This window comes from Pelobates fuscus, chromosome 8, assembly GCF_036172605.1.
Source record: "Pelobates fuscus isolate aPelFus1 chromosome 8, aPelFus1.pri, whole genome shotgun sequence".
NCBI classification, from domain to species: domain Eukaryota; kingdom Metazoa; phylum Chordata; class Amphibia; order Anura; family Pelobatidae; genus Pelobates; species Pelobates fuscus.
The window spans coordinates 64,027,300-64,042,261 of NC_086324.1; the positions used below are offsets into that span (position 1 = coordinate 64,027,300).

Consider the following 14,962-nt stretch of genomic DNA (forward strand, 5'->3'; position numbering starts at 1 on the left):
ACCACCGCCCACCTGAAGCCCCAAACCGCCCACTAGTGGGCAGTAGGGACCAAGTGACTACCCATGCTGTAGACTGAGGAAGAGGCTGCAGTCATACTGCTAGTCAGGATTACTGGAAAGAACCATTAGGATCAGAGTAAAAGTAAATGCAGCCAGAACATTCAAAAATGCCTGACAGTCATGAAATGATCTTGAAAAGCTCTAATGTGTTACAACAAGGATCACATGTTTTGCAGTATAGCAGAAGCAAAAGAGGATAGCTCTGATGTTACTGCGTATTTCTGTTTGCAAGCAATCTAAAACATTTGTTTGTAAAGTACACCTTTCAACCTTGCAGTGAACCTAAGACACAGATAATCACCTGAACTGCCTTGAAAACAATGTTGTTGATTTCAGTGGAATTTGTTATAAATCTGTCGCAGAATTATTTAGAGCTCAATCCTATGGCCAGGGAAGACAAAACATACGGATTTGGTACTGATGCTAATTAATCTGCAAAGAACATTTGTTCATATTGTGATCTTGAAAATAATGTGGGACCTTCTTCAGATAGTCCCTTGGTGCTGTTAAAAGGCAGGTAGGTTAATTAATCATTCATTTCGAATGAAGCAAAGAAAATCAGTTTTACAGCTGTTACACCTGAATGGTCATAGCCTCATACTGCTGCTTTGTGATACCTTCCAACTGCAATTCACGTAAATGTCCCTTTGTTTCTGCCTTGCAAGTGTTACATGTTTATAAACTTAAACTCAAAAGAAAATATATACCTTTCTTGGCAATGGATTGTTTGCACACTGTCATGAAAAGGTATATGATTACATACTTCTTGCGTACTTGTTATGGAAGCGTTTACAGCTGCAGCCAAGTACATGGTTCTGCGTTTTTATTTCAGAAGCTTCTCTTCTACCAACATTACATTAAATTAGATGATGAAACACCAGAGGACAGCGTACATTATTCTATCAGCCAAAGCACTGTTTTGAATTTAATATTTCCTACATTGCATCACACGTTCAGTTGCAGACAGCCACAAAACTAGTAACGAAAAATTAGCTGTTCTTCCCATGATTATCAATGTACACGCTATATGCCACAGTGGAGAGCAAAATAATTCAGAACACTTGGTTGCCAAACCAGTTTAAATAGTGAACTCATGCTATCAATTTCATGACAAGTAGTTTTTTTTAAATCATGAAAATATCCTAAAAAACATGATCTCGCCTCTCAGTTCTTCTCAGCAAAGGTATACTGCAGGTATACCTTTGTTTTTTCTCCCTTCTACCTGCACACCCAGTCACTGTAGTTCATCATAATATGCCATAAATTGTCACTTGTGCTTGTCCCAGTTACCTACATGTGATTATACCGTGTATCGACCACCGTTCTTCAAAAAAGTAGAGTAAGTCCGGTTCGCTCACCAAGGTTATTTGTTGTGAAAGCCCTATACCAACATAACTTAAAAACAGCAAAAATAAATCTTTTTAGGTTCTCCTGCCACTTTCTAAGTATGTACAACATGACTATCCCATTGTTCAGGTTTGTTCACAAATCTCTTGACCAATCAAAGGCTTTACATAAAAATGAAGCCAATCAGTGGTCCTCTGCCGTGCTTCCTGATAGTCAGTTTCAAAAGCCGGATGAATTGGAGATCTGGCACTGGGGTTAAACTGCTCAAGAACTGTTAAGACAGCACCCTTCATTCCAATTAAGTTGTTATTGTGCCCAGAGTGTTCCTTTAATATATCTTCCGAATTCCTCTGTATTTATCAAATAATTTTTCTCCATATGAGAAAGGGGCCAAGGAGGCATGAAACATTTTGTTTCTTGCTTTCAAGCGTAATCTATGTTGGCAATAAAAGCAATGTAAGTACTCTTGATTTACTTTAAACAGCTGGCAAGAAGCAGATTCATTTAGACATCACATTGGCACCAGAATACATACTTTTGCTAAAGTATTATTTATATGATATGTTGATTTAACTCTATAATACGCATTCTCTGAAATAATACGTTCCAACATGTGTCCATCTACAATTTCACACTGTCCTATCTTGTTAACAGTAAAAATATTTTTTTATTTCTATTCCCTGAATACTGGAAATGTAGATCTTTAATTATCCGCCCCATTGCTGTGCATTGAATATGATATAATTAAAACCATGACATTTTATAACATATAAAATTTTCCGCGATAGTACCACTATACGATTATTTAAATTTACAGGTTGTGAATATGTTCCCTATGCAGTTGGCAGTTGAATACTGCATCATCTTGAAAGGTCAATGTTGATTGCCAATGTGTTTTTCATTCTTACTTTCTAAAAGGTTGAAGGAGCATTATGCATCGTATGAACCACTGCTCAGGCAGCTACATGAGAAATACCAAACGGTTCTGCGCCAGAAGATGTTGACCAGCCTGGAAAGGGATCGAGCTGTTGGAGAGGTGACACTCCCATTCCTATTCCCTTACGTCTTTTTGCCAGGATCATTTGGAATACAGCTCAACGTACCTATTCCTCTTTTCTTTGCTTTTAACCAAGGCTACATTTACAAAGTTTAGGGGCAGTTCAGAGTTAAAGGGACACTATAGTCATGAAAACAACTTTAGCTCAATGAAGCAGTTTTTTTGTATAGGTCATGCACCTGCAGTCTCACTGCTCACACCTCCCTTCACGTGACTTACACAGCTTTCCTAAACACGTCATGTAAAGTCATCTAATGCTTACACTTCCTTTATTGCAAATTATGTTTAATTTAGAATATTTTTATCTCCCCCTCTGATAGCTATTTACAGAGCAGGAGATAAAAACATTTTACATCTTATTAAAAATGAAACCATTTTGTTTCCATGCAGGCTGGAAGAGGTGTAACTAGCGCAGCATAAACAGAAACAAAAGTGGTTTAACTCCTAAATGAGAACTGAGCAGTGAAACAGCAGGGACATGATTTACACACTAACACTGCTTCATTAAGCTAAAGTTGTTTTGGTGACTATAGTGTCCCTTTACGATATATGGAATCCGTCCTTTAATTTGATGGTCATGCTCATAACACATTCTTTTTTTTCCTTTTTCTAGAAAACTGATTTTTTTTAAAGGAGCACTTTAGGGTCAGGAACACAAACATGTATTCCTCACCCTATAGGTTTAAAACCACCATCTAGCACCCCTGCCCCCTCATGCTTGCCTAAATATAGTAAAAATCTTACTTGTATTCAAGTCTGGGGCTGCTTGCTTTGTCACTGTTGCCTTTTACCTGTCCACTGCCTGCTGATATCATCAGAAGTGGTGGCCTGATCAAATCACAATGCTAGGATTGGCTGAGACTAAGAAAGAGGCAGATCAGGGGCAGAGTCAGCAGAATTCAAACACAGCTCTGGCCAATCAGCATCTCCTCATAGAGATGAATTGAATCAATGAATCTCTATGAGGAAAGTTCAGTGTCTGCATGCAGAGGGAGGAGATAATGAATGTTTGGATGCATTTTAGGCAGCCATGACCCAGGAAGGATCTCTAACAGCTATCTGAGGAGTGGCCAGTGAAGTTATCACTAGGCTGTAATGTAAACACTGCATTTTCTCTGAAAATACAGTGTTTACAGCAAAAGCCTGAAGGTAATGATTCTACTCACCAGAACAAATTCAATAAGCTGTAGTTGTTCTGGTGACTATAGTGTCCCTTTAAATATGGCATATTTTAAATTGCAACGGTAAAATCCAAGATATTGTACTTTTCGCTCAACAACTTTTTTAGTACTTCATAAAATACTCAGTTGTTGGATGAATGCCAGTAAATTTGTATGTCCAATTGAAAAGGCTTGTCCATAACAATAACCCCAACCAAAAAGTGTGCCTGGCTTTTATCATGCTGAGAGAGTAAGATATTCTTGCAAAAATGTATTTCGACTTTAAATATTCTGAATCACATACTGCACAGAACCAAGTGAACCTACAGAGTGCAATAATCGTAATGTACTGTCAGAGGGACGCCTGGGAGGTATTTGAAACTGCAGAAATATTAAGATCTGTGCTGCAGGGATTGTCAAAGTTGGTGTTAAAGACTACAAAAAATAAATAAAAAGAGATAAAATGTTTATTGTGTGTATAATATATCATATTTTGTAGGACAATATTGACCTGACAAAAAACATTATTTCACCATTTGTAGAATAATGTAAAAAAAAATGCAGGAACATGGTTTCTGAACAGATGATTGCAAATCCGTAAGAATTAAACATTTTTTAGTGCATTCTCGCTTTAACAAAATAGGTTCTCCGCAAGAAATTAGGCTAGCATTACGTTCAGAATTTAGGCACAGCAGGTTGTATTTATTATTATTTTTTTTTCTGTCAACCAATATCTCTGGAGATTTAGACTTCTGTTGAGTCAAGTCTATCAGAATTAAAGCTTGTAATTAAAAAGAAACACACTACATGTTTTCCAATCTGCTTATATTATTTCATTCAAGGTGACTGGTCTGCAAGCTACCCTGAGAAACTTGGAGTCTGGTCATAAAGCAGAGGTTGCTGTGAACAAAGGTATTGATTAATTTAATTGCAACTTCATTTTACTGTTCCACATATACCTTCTTTAGAAAACATCTTAATGTTGTTAAGTATTTCACACAAAGAAATTACACTTTGTTTAACTTGTTTGATGTATTATTCATATGTGTCCATTATCACTCTATTAGAATATGTAGTATTGTCCCATCCATGTGTTTTAGGCATCTGTCATGTCCATATGCTGAAAACATGTAATTGCTAAAGTGATGAATGACAGCCACTTCCCCATGTCACTTTTCAGTTTTCACTGTGTCAGCAATTGCAAATAAATGATGTATTAACATGCTGTAAGATTGTTCTTCAGTTCTTGAATTTACCAAAAACAAAGACATCTCCCGTTGCTCTGTATGCAAAGCTTTGACATATTTTTCACACTTTTCTTTATCTGAAGGCGTTTTTACATTTAGCTATTGCTGGGAAAACAAGGAAAACGAATTGGACATTTTGTTTGGAATGGCCAACAGTCTGCAATTCGCCTGTCCTGTTTGGCCAAAAATCTGTTATGAAGACCGATTTCAGCTGAACTGAAGACCTCTGCAGAGTGAGGGTCAATCATGTTGCGGCTGGCCACTGCTTGCGGCTGCCACATTACCACATTTAAATTTTTTTTTTTTAACTCCTTAAGGACACAGGACATGTGTGACATGTCATGATTCCCTTTTATTCCAGAAGTTGTGTCCTTAAGGGGTTAAAAATCCTATGGGGGTCATATTGACAAGGAGGTTTTATATCTCACCCATGCCATGAGTGGGGTCATGTCAGGGCCGTTGCAAGGATTTTGCCACCCTAGGCAAACAAAAATATGCCCCCCCCCCCATATGTTCTGCCCACCATGTGACATCACAATGCCCCACCCTTATGATTTGCCATATGGGCCAACGCCAGTTTATCTGAAAAGGCAGTGTGTTTACATTAAAAAGCCTGCAAGGATAGGATATAGACACCAGAACCACTACATTAAGCTGTAGTGTTTCTGGTAACTATAGTGGCCCTTTAATGTGAGGAAAATTAGAGATTAGTGCCACTAATAATATACTGGATTGCCTAGGGAGTGGAGTGTATGTGTGTAGGGGATGTGTTATTGTAGAGGATGTAATGTGTGTGTGTGTTCTTATATAATGTAGTGTATAGGGATACCAATTTGTGTAAGGGATGTAGCGTGTGTGTATAGGGGATGCAGTGTGTGTTTGTGTATAAGGAATGCATTGTGTGTTTCTGAATGTGTAAGGGATGCATTGTGTGAATCTGTTTGTATGTGTAAGGAATGCAATGTGTGTTTCTGTGTATGTAATTTAATGCAGTGTGTGTCTGTAAGGGGTACATTGAGTGTGTGTAAGAGATGCATTTTGTTTCTGTGTGTGTGTAAGAGAATCAGTGTGCATAAGGGATGCATTGTATGTTTCTGTGTGTGTGTGTGTGTGTGTGTGTGTGTGTGTGTGTGTAAGGATGCATTGTGTATGTGTGTAGTGTGAAAGAGAGGATTTGTGGGGTAGAATAGGGGCTGAGAGGGGAGCAGCTCTTTATTTTTTATTTTTTTTATTTTTTTGTGCTCTCCCCTCCTGTCAATTAGTGCTCTCCCCTCCTGTCCCCCAGAGCTCTCATTTTACCCCCTTTCCCATAGTAATATCCCCTCCCTTCCAAGCCATTAGTTCTCTCCCCTCCTGTCCCTTAGTGCTCTCCTTGCCCCCCGTTCCTCAGTGATCTCCCCTACCCTCTGTCCCTTAGTGCTCTCTCCTCCCCTCCCATCCCTTAGATATGTCCCCTCCGTCCTAAGAGCCCTCTTCTTTCCCTTAGTGGTTTCTCCCCTCTCTTCCCTGTCCCTCAGTGTTCCATTCCTTTCTCTGCCCCTTTGTGGTCTCCCCCCTCTTAGTGGTCCTCTCCACTCCCCTCCCTCCCCTGCTTAGTGGTCCTCTCCCCCACCCCATTTAGTGGTTCTCCATCTCCCCTAACCCCTTAGTGGTTGTCCCTCTGCACCCTGCTCTCCCCACTTAGTGTTATCCCACCCCCCGTTGTGCCTCCTACATAGCTTTGTAACGTGGCCGGGTGGCGCAAACCGTGGTATAGGAGCTCTAATATTAATAAATAGGGGGGGACCTTGTGTCCTTTCCAGCCCTAAGCAATATAGCTCTGATTTAGTTCCCCATACTATTTAGTAAATATAACCCCATTAAGCACATGTATTTAATTCTGCACTTTTTCTTTGGGTATAGATCTAAAAACAGCTTGCAAAAGCTGCAGTTATCACATATGCAGCCTTTTTAAGCCCTCCCTTTGTTCCCTAGCCCAGATTTTCTGTGGCTGTCCGATCACAGACTTCCCAATGCCTCTCAGTGAGAAGTCTTTGCAAGGGAGGTACTCTGGGTAATTTCCTGCCTCATGGATTTATACCCACTGAACTAAACAACCATGACGTCACAGAACCAGATGTCTGATAGACAGCGAGGGTAGTGGAACAAGGTTCATTTATAAAAGTGACATTTTATATTAAAATCTGCACTTTTTGTAAAATGAAAAAAAAAAAAAAAGAAAGAGGACACACTCTTCAAATATAAAGCACTTCAGCGAGCTAAAGTGCTTTAGGAGTGTGGAGTGTTCTTTTGAGGGCTTTACACGAAATGCTACCTCAGTCAAAGCACATCTATTGTATGATATACACTGGTTGTGACAGGACTACCAGGCAGTCAATGTCAATAAAAAAAACAAAAAAAAAAAACAGGGATTTAAAATGATTGCTAACTTTTAGATGGTTTCTTAGTGGCACTGTAGTGGTTATGGTGCTTGGAGTGTTCCTTTAAAACTGAAGGATGCCTTTCCAATACTGCTTAAAGGGAAACTCCAGTGCCAGGAAAACAATCCGTTTTCCTGGCACTGCAGGTCCCCTCTCCCTCCCACCTCCAAATCCCCTGTTGCTGAAGGGGTGAAAACCCCTTCAGTCACTTACCAGAGGCAGCGACATGTCCCACGTCGCTGCTGCTTCTTCTTCCGCCGCCGCTCCTCCTCTGCATTACGTCGGCCGGTGGGCGAGACTGATCCCGCCGGCCAGCCGGGGAGACCTAATGCGGAATGGGGGGAATTGAGCGACGCTGGAGGTCCTCACATAGCGTGAGGACGTCCAGCGACGCTGTGCTAGAGACACGGAAGTGCCCTCTAGTGGCTGTCGAGTACACAACCACGAGAGGTGGAGTTAACCCTGCAAGGTAATTATTGCAGTTTATAAAAAAAACTGCAATAATTACACTTGCAGGGTTAAGGGTAGTGGGAGTTGGCACCCAGACCACTCCAATGGGCAGAAGTGGTCTGGGTGCCTGGAGTGTCCCTTTAAATTACTTCATTTTGCTATTATAACTGTTTTACATGAAGAGAAATAAAATAAAACACACCGTTATCCTTCAAGGTATTTCATTGTGCTAAGGTATAACATGATTAACCCCTTAAGGACACATGACGTGTGTGACATGTCATGATTCCCTTTTATTCCAGAAGTTTGGTCCTTAAGGGGTTAAATATCATCCACATGAAAGGCACTTACGTAACTAAAGCGTTTTCAATTTGTGATCCAGCTTATTACACGGGAACCCAGTGTACATCTGGCAGCACGTACTCACAGCATATAACATTAATACCTGTAATATTTAATAGGCACTAAAGGCGTTGCTAAATATCTATTTAAAAGAACAAAGAATTGGACGGTTCAGGCTCTTAAACTGCTGCTTGATTCCGACTCCCATTAGTTGGAGTCAAACAGCATTTTTTCATTCAGGTCATCAAAACGTTAATGGGAGATATAGTTCTAAAAGGGTGTTATTTCCATGTAATCTCCATGGGATTTTGGGTTTAGCTGAAGGCCTGCTGTTGGCCAGCTGTGACTTATTACCTACTGTCCTTTAAATCTGAATTTGTCTTCAATTATATACCTGGAGTAATGCCCACTGTGCTCTTCAACCTAGTAAACTGGAGTATTTCGTTGTCTGCCTTTTCTCCTGCTCCTTCACTGCAGCGACCATGACATTCTGTACAAATTACCTATTAAGTTTGAAATGCCTTAAGCTTTTTCTGAATGTATGCTTTAGAAACTTTTGCCAGAAATGCTTTTCTCTCCAAAGTTATCCAGAACAGAGCTGCATAGCTCGTCTGATTTGACATATAAAGAACTAGCGACGATTGCATGCATTAAGCTGTTTTTTTTTTTCAGTTTAAATATAAAAAAAAAAACCTTGTCCTACCCGTTCATACATGCCACTGCTTGGGATGATGCAGTATTTCCTTTGTGAGTTCTGGATACGTCTTATTCCATACACACATCGTGCACAAGCATATGCTGCTTCACCAGACATTAGTTAAAATGTACTCTTTGCTAATGAGACGGATGCGGGCTGCTTTATGTTTAATCTGGAATCTCACACTAAAGTAAGTGTTGGATTAATCTTGGCAGCATTTTTCAAGTTTTCCCCTAAGTGCTTAATCAAATCAAACTACAAATGTGCACAAACAGAAAGTGACCTATAAAGGCTCAGCAAGGAAACAAGTGCTGAGTCTCTGGTTTCCCATAAAGCACTTACTGCATAAAACGCCACTCCAAGGACTTTTCTTTTTTACATTTTATTGTTACCACTGGTATATTTATAGAGAGCAACATGCAATGGGATTTATTTAAACCCGTGTTATTTTGTGGTTTTCTGCTGTATGTAAAATTCTTTTCTTGGCAATATCAGTAATGAGAGACTTCCGGTTGACTGCAGCAGCGAACAGACGCACATTAAGAGGGCTCCGAGTCCAACACGAGAAAAAGCGTGAAATATTCCCTCCCTTCACACCTCAACCGACAAGCACCCATCCTAAACACTAATGGGGAGAAAGGGGAAAAAAGTGATGCCTCACAAGCCCACATCGGGACTTACTATCGGAGACTTATGGAGGCAGACACGCGGAGCCTCAGACTCCATCATGGCGGCCCAGCACGGCGGTTGCTCAGACTTCTCTGACGACTTGTCCGACGAGGAAGAGAGGGGACTATTACAGCCTCCTAACCCATCTCAAAGGGCTCAGCGAGGCGACAAGGAGAAAGACACTGAACCGCTCACATTGGCGGACATGAAGACGTTACTGGCGGACCTGAAGCAGAGCTTCCATGAGGACATTACAGCGCTCCGCACAGATCTGTCAGGCCTGACAGGCCGCATCTCCAAACTAGAGAGCTCCTCACAATCTCAGGCCCAAGAGGCTGCCGCACTGCAACACGCAGTACATACCCTGGAACGGCAAAACAGGCAATTCGAACATCGCCTTGCGGCACTCGAAGACGCCAGGCGGGCCGCTAATATTAAAATCAGAGGGGTCCGGGAGGACGTTGCAGAGGCCGAACTGCCTTCTCTGATGCAGCGCATGATACAGGCAATCTTACCTCGTGGTCAACAGCAAACAATCGCCCCGGAGCGGGCCTTCAGAGTCCCAAAACCGGCAAACGCCCCACCTAATGCGACGAGAGATGTCATCCTGATACTACGCAACAGCGGTCATAAGGCAGCGATTTTATCAGCCCTCCGGGGCAAGACCCCCCTCTGCCTGGACAATATGGACCTCACACTTTATCCAGACCTGTCCAATGGCACCCTGGCCTGGCGTAGGTCGTTACGGCCACTTACCTCCATCCTACGCACCCACAAAATTGATTACCGCTGGCGGGCATCCAGGACATTGAAGGTCCAACGAGGAACAACCACACACAGCATCCAAGACATCAGTGATGCCCCGACCCTCCTCCGGCTCCTGGAACTACCTCACGACCTGCTGCCTCCGCATGAAGAGACCACCGGGGACAACAACAGCTCCCCCAAATGCACCCACACATGGGACCCAGACAGAATTGCACCATTCATCCCTCAAAATTCCACGCCGGATGCATACTCAGCAGTCACGACATAGAGGCGCAGGGAAACCCGCCAGACCGGGCCATGGGTCCACTACACGGTCTTGCGTGAGATTGCCTAGTCTCAAGGGATTTATGCTATTGCCACCCAGAAGAGAACTCTCGAGGCCCACAAGAGCCCTTGAACTTATTATTATTTTTCCTTCAACACAAAGGACACGTACATATTTTACTTTTTTTTTGGTTGTGCTACATGTTAAAATTTTATAAATTGAAAGGTGTTCTGTGGATGTTCTGTACTGGACAACGCCTCTTAATTGATGCATGTGCCCACTGTAGCACTTAAGGCCTTGTTGAATTGCATTTCTTACTGGGGACAACTAATAGAACCATGCACTGCCGGTACAGTACTAGAAGTAGTCATATTGTGTAGTTATTAGGTCATCGGCTTTTACATCTACTTGCTGGGGCTCCACGCATCGCACTTAAAGGGAAACTCCAGTGCCAGAAAAACGATCCGTTTTTCTGGCACTGGAGGGTCCCTCTCCCTCCCACCCACCAATCCCCGGTTACTGAAGGGGTAAAAACCCCTTCAGTGACTTACCTGGGACAGCGGCGATGTCCCTCGCCGCTGTCTCCGCCTCTGCGACGCTCCTCCTAGTGATTACGTCGGCCGGTGGGCGAGACTGATCTCGCTCACCGGCCGAGGAGACCTAATGCGCATGCGCGGAAATTCCGCGCATGCGCATTACGTCTCCCCATAGGAAAGCATTGAAAAATCATTTCAATGCTTTCCTATGGGGTTTTGAGCGACGCTGGAGGTCCTCACACAGCGTGAGGACGTCCAGCGACGCTCTAGCACAGGAAACCTGTGCTAGAACCCAGGAAGTGACCTCTAGTGGCTGTCTAATAGACAGCCACTAGAGGTGGAGTTAACCCTGCAATGTAAATATTGCAGTTTATGAAAAACTGCAATAATTACACCTGCAGGGTTAAGGGTAGTGGGAGTTTGCACCCAGACCACTCCAATGAGCAGAAGTGGTCTGGGTGCCTACAGTGTCCCTTTAAGGCAACTATCTGGTGCCATCTAGCTGACTACACTAGACGTTAATTATTTCTTAGTACATAACTAAGTTCTAAACTTACGCCCATTAAGCTCTCTGAACTACATGTATATATGCCCATATGCCCATAATGCTCAGCGAAAGGCCCATACCTCACTTGCTCCGACTAGGAGGGCATAGCAAAACAGCCCGTGCCCACGTGGGGCGTCAATCATAAAAGTAGTCACCCCGCCACTTTACATGACCCCGCAAAGCAATCTGGCCACCAGGCTAAACCTCTCGACTGTCCAACCTTTTGGACTTACATTGCCAGCCATGCTACACATTACCGCTGTCATATAGCACCTAGCCAGAATGGCGTGAAACAACCATGCCCCCGCCATCCCACTAATATGGGCTTATCTGGAATGTGTGCAACATTATTAGGCTCTCACAGACCAGTCATAACCTGCATTGACCCACTTTCCCATTTTCAAACGTTACATTTACCCATATTGGACCTACATATACCACTTCCAGGTACCCGCAGGCCGACGTTAGCCTACAGAGCTTTGTTAATATGTCTTACATGGTCATACAGCAACATTTTTATTTATAACATCTTGAACCAGACCGGGATCCCGGTGCACATCTGACTAGCACCTGACATAGCATACTAGCTTAGTACTCTAAAAGCAAGAAGCGATGCTGTTACAAGTTTATGTTTTTGCATTGTCTGAACAACGTTATTATTGTCTATTCCCTTGCTCATACCTATAATAGTAGAACCGGCCTGCCCTATGAGTAATCACTAGTGCAGGCCAGAGTACCGTTGCCCCGGTGGGTCTGAAACAACAGAAAATCCTAGATAACTTACAGGAATTGATTCTTTAACCGTTTAAATCTTAGCAGCTCTCGCCTTTGATCTATATCTTTACTGAATGTGCATTGTATCTTTCAAGAGTCACTTAAAACAAAAATTGTGCATTGTAAAAAGTTTATGCCAGAACACGATAGTATTTAGTGTACCCAACCCTGAGAACTAAAACTGCCCAGTAATTGCAATCAGGGTCACTCTCAAACAGAATGTTTTAGTGTGGATAACTCTGCCCACTATACAGCTCAGTCGAGCCTTAATAATCCTCTGTGTGTTCCTATGACCCGCAAATACTACCAGGCCTGTATTACTATGTTGTTCCTATGTCGTTATAAAACAAAAATATCTTGTTTAGCTATGACCACCAGACTTGTATATGAAGCTTAACTTTATTACTTTTGCTTCTCAATCAAGCTTGTACCACTCTGTTTACATGTTTGTTTCACAAAAAACAAAATCCATGGCAATCTTTCTTTGAGGTGCATTGCACACTATCTCGATATTATTATCTCATGTTATCCCACAATGCCTCCTCTTTTTCTTCTGTACCCCATGACGCATATGCCATAATAAAAGAAAGATTTACAAAAAAAAAAATTCTTTTCTTTAGTTTTCAGTTGCGTTATTCAGAAGTACAGGGCTTTATGCAGTGTAATATTTCCTTTGATAAACTATTACAGAGGGAGTAAACTTAAGCAAGATTGTTTATGAGCTTAAATAGGAAAGGGATGGTGCACGTTGAGGCAAAAGGTAGCAACAGATAATTTGAAGGTAATCTCCAAAACAAGTTAACCACCCCAATCCTCAAGGCATACCAACAGACTCCAACACAATGGGGGGATTCCTAATTACTGGAATGATGCTTTGCCATAAAGACGGGGTTGGAAACTACTGTGCTACAAGATAAGCAACCAGTTTATAAATCTAGCTTTGGTGGCAGGGTGTGTGTCTGTGTGCACCGTGTGTGTGTGTGTGTGTGGTGTAACAGAAAGGCATCTGCATTCCAAACACACCAAAGTTACATTATTTCTGTACCAGCACTCGCCATATCCATGCAAATTAACTTAGCTAACCTGGTTAACTTGATTAGGCAGAAGCAAGGATATCCTGAAATAGTCAGGCCTTGGGGTCGCATTTAGACCAGCAGCACATTGACTTTCTGTTGCCTGGTGTGGCATTTATTATATAGTTTTTAACCCCAAGTTAATTAACCGATTTCACAATGAGGGCATATGAATTTCATATGTTGAGCAAACAAAAGGTGATCTGTCAATCCTTAGTTTGCAAAACAGTCTAATTAAAAGCAAATGTATTGTGTTTCTTTTGCATATATTGGTCACAGGCATACATATGGTACCCCAACGGCATTCCATATGCAGGTTTCAAGACATTAGTTACAGTGGGGTTCAGACAGACAGTACACTTTTTTTTTTTTTTTTAACATATCACGTATAGATATCAAGCTAATAGATGTCGCTTCATGGCTCAACATGCTAGGTCAGGGGTGCGAGTAATTATAGTATAATAACAGGTTAGACAAGACATAGCAATGACATAGTCGTGTTCCATGCTTAAGGAGGGAACGAGTATGCAGCCAAATACTGTGAGTTATTGATTAAGCACTAGAGAACAAAGTGAAAGCAGTTAAGTCATACACTATATTATGTGCGATGTAGTTGCTTATCCAGGAGTATTCTAAGGTTGCTCACCCGAAAAGGCAGGCTACATGTCACAGGTACTGGCACAGTGGGAGAACACATAAGTAACATTAAAGATCAAAAACATTTCAGTTGCAGGTTAGGCATGAGTGATGGTAGGTTAACTATCTCTGCTTTGTTAGGGTGCTAGCAATGCTATCAATCTTGTGTGTTATAGCAAAAAAGGGTTTAAGGTGGTAAGGCTCAGTGTCTAAACTTAAGCATGCCAAAGTCAGACAGCAGTCTACAAGCATAACATCACCCTGGCTGCACAAAGTTCGTAGGTCTGCTCACACTCCAGGATCTGTCAGCATGGTGGGTCCGCTGCTGCGTGTGTGGTAGTGTACACATGGTCAGCCATTGCCTGCTCCAGCAAGTCGGCGGGACCCGGCGTTCGCATCAGGTCGGCTCTAGCAATGACTCTCCAGGTGCATCTCAGGAGCGTGACTCTGTTGGGCATCGGTTAACGCTGAGTGTTGCTCATGCTGGCGTGCTGCTGGGTGTCACTGTGTGGCTCTCCTCGCTCGGCAACCGGTTTGTGAGTGTGAAGCTGGTGCATCCGACGCCTTGGCTCCAGCGGGCCTCCGCTGCTGCTTGCCAGCCTCATGGCCAGCCGCCTACACAGGTAGGAAATTGCTTGGTGAGCTGTGATGAAGTTGAGTATCCAGCTTCTTTGACCCTGTGGGCCCTTATCTACCAGCTTTGCTGGGTGTTCCGAGCTCTGCCATTATGTGCCTCCCTCTGCTGACTCCAGCGCTCGTGGCAGCCGCCATCTTAGGTGCTGGAACATGCGGTCGGGCCCTCGGGTGTGGCGGTGGTGCCCCTGCGTTCCGGCTGCCATGCCCCCGGGTGGGGACCGGGATCACCCCCCCGGTCCATGGGGGGGGACAGGGCCGGGTCCGCACAGGTTCAAGCT

At 42.8% G+C, this 14,962-nt stretch overlaps 1 protein-coding gene across 1 annotated transcript in view; it reads left to right on the top strand.

The window, feature by feature from the left end:
- SPAG16 (sperm associated antigen 16) overlaps positions 1–14,962 on the top strand; it is a 969,244-nt gene that overhangs the window by 52,131 nt on the left and 902,151 nt on the right. The window contains exons 7-8 of the mRNA XM_063429964.1: positions 2,326–2,443; positions 4,467–4,536. Of these exons, the coding sequence (XP_063286034.1) occupies positions 2,326–2,443; positions 4,467–4,536 (188 nt within the window). The remainder of the gene's footprint in view (positions 1–2,325; positions 2,444–4,466; positions 4,537–14,962) is intronic.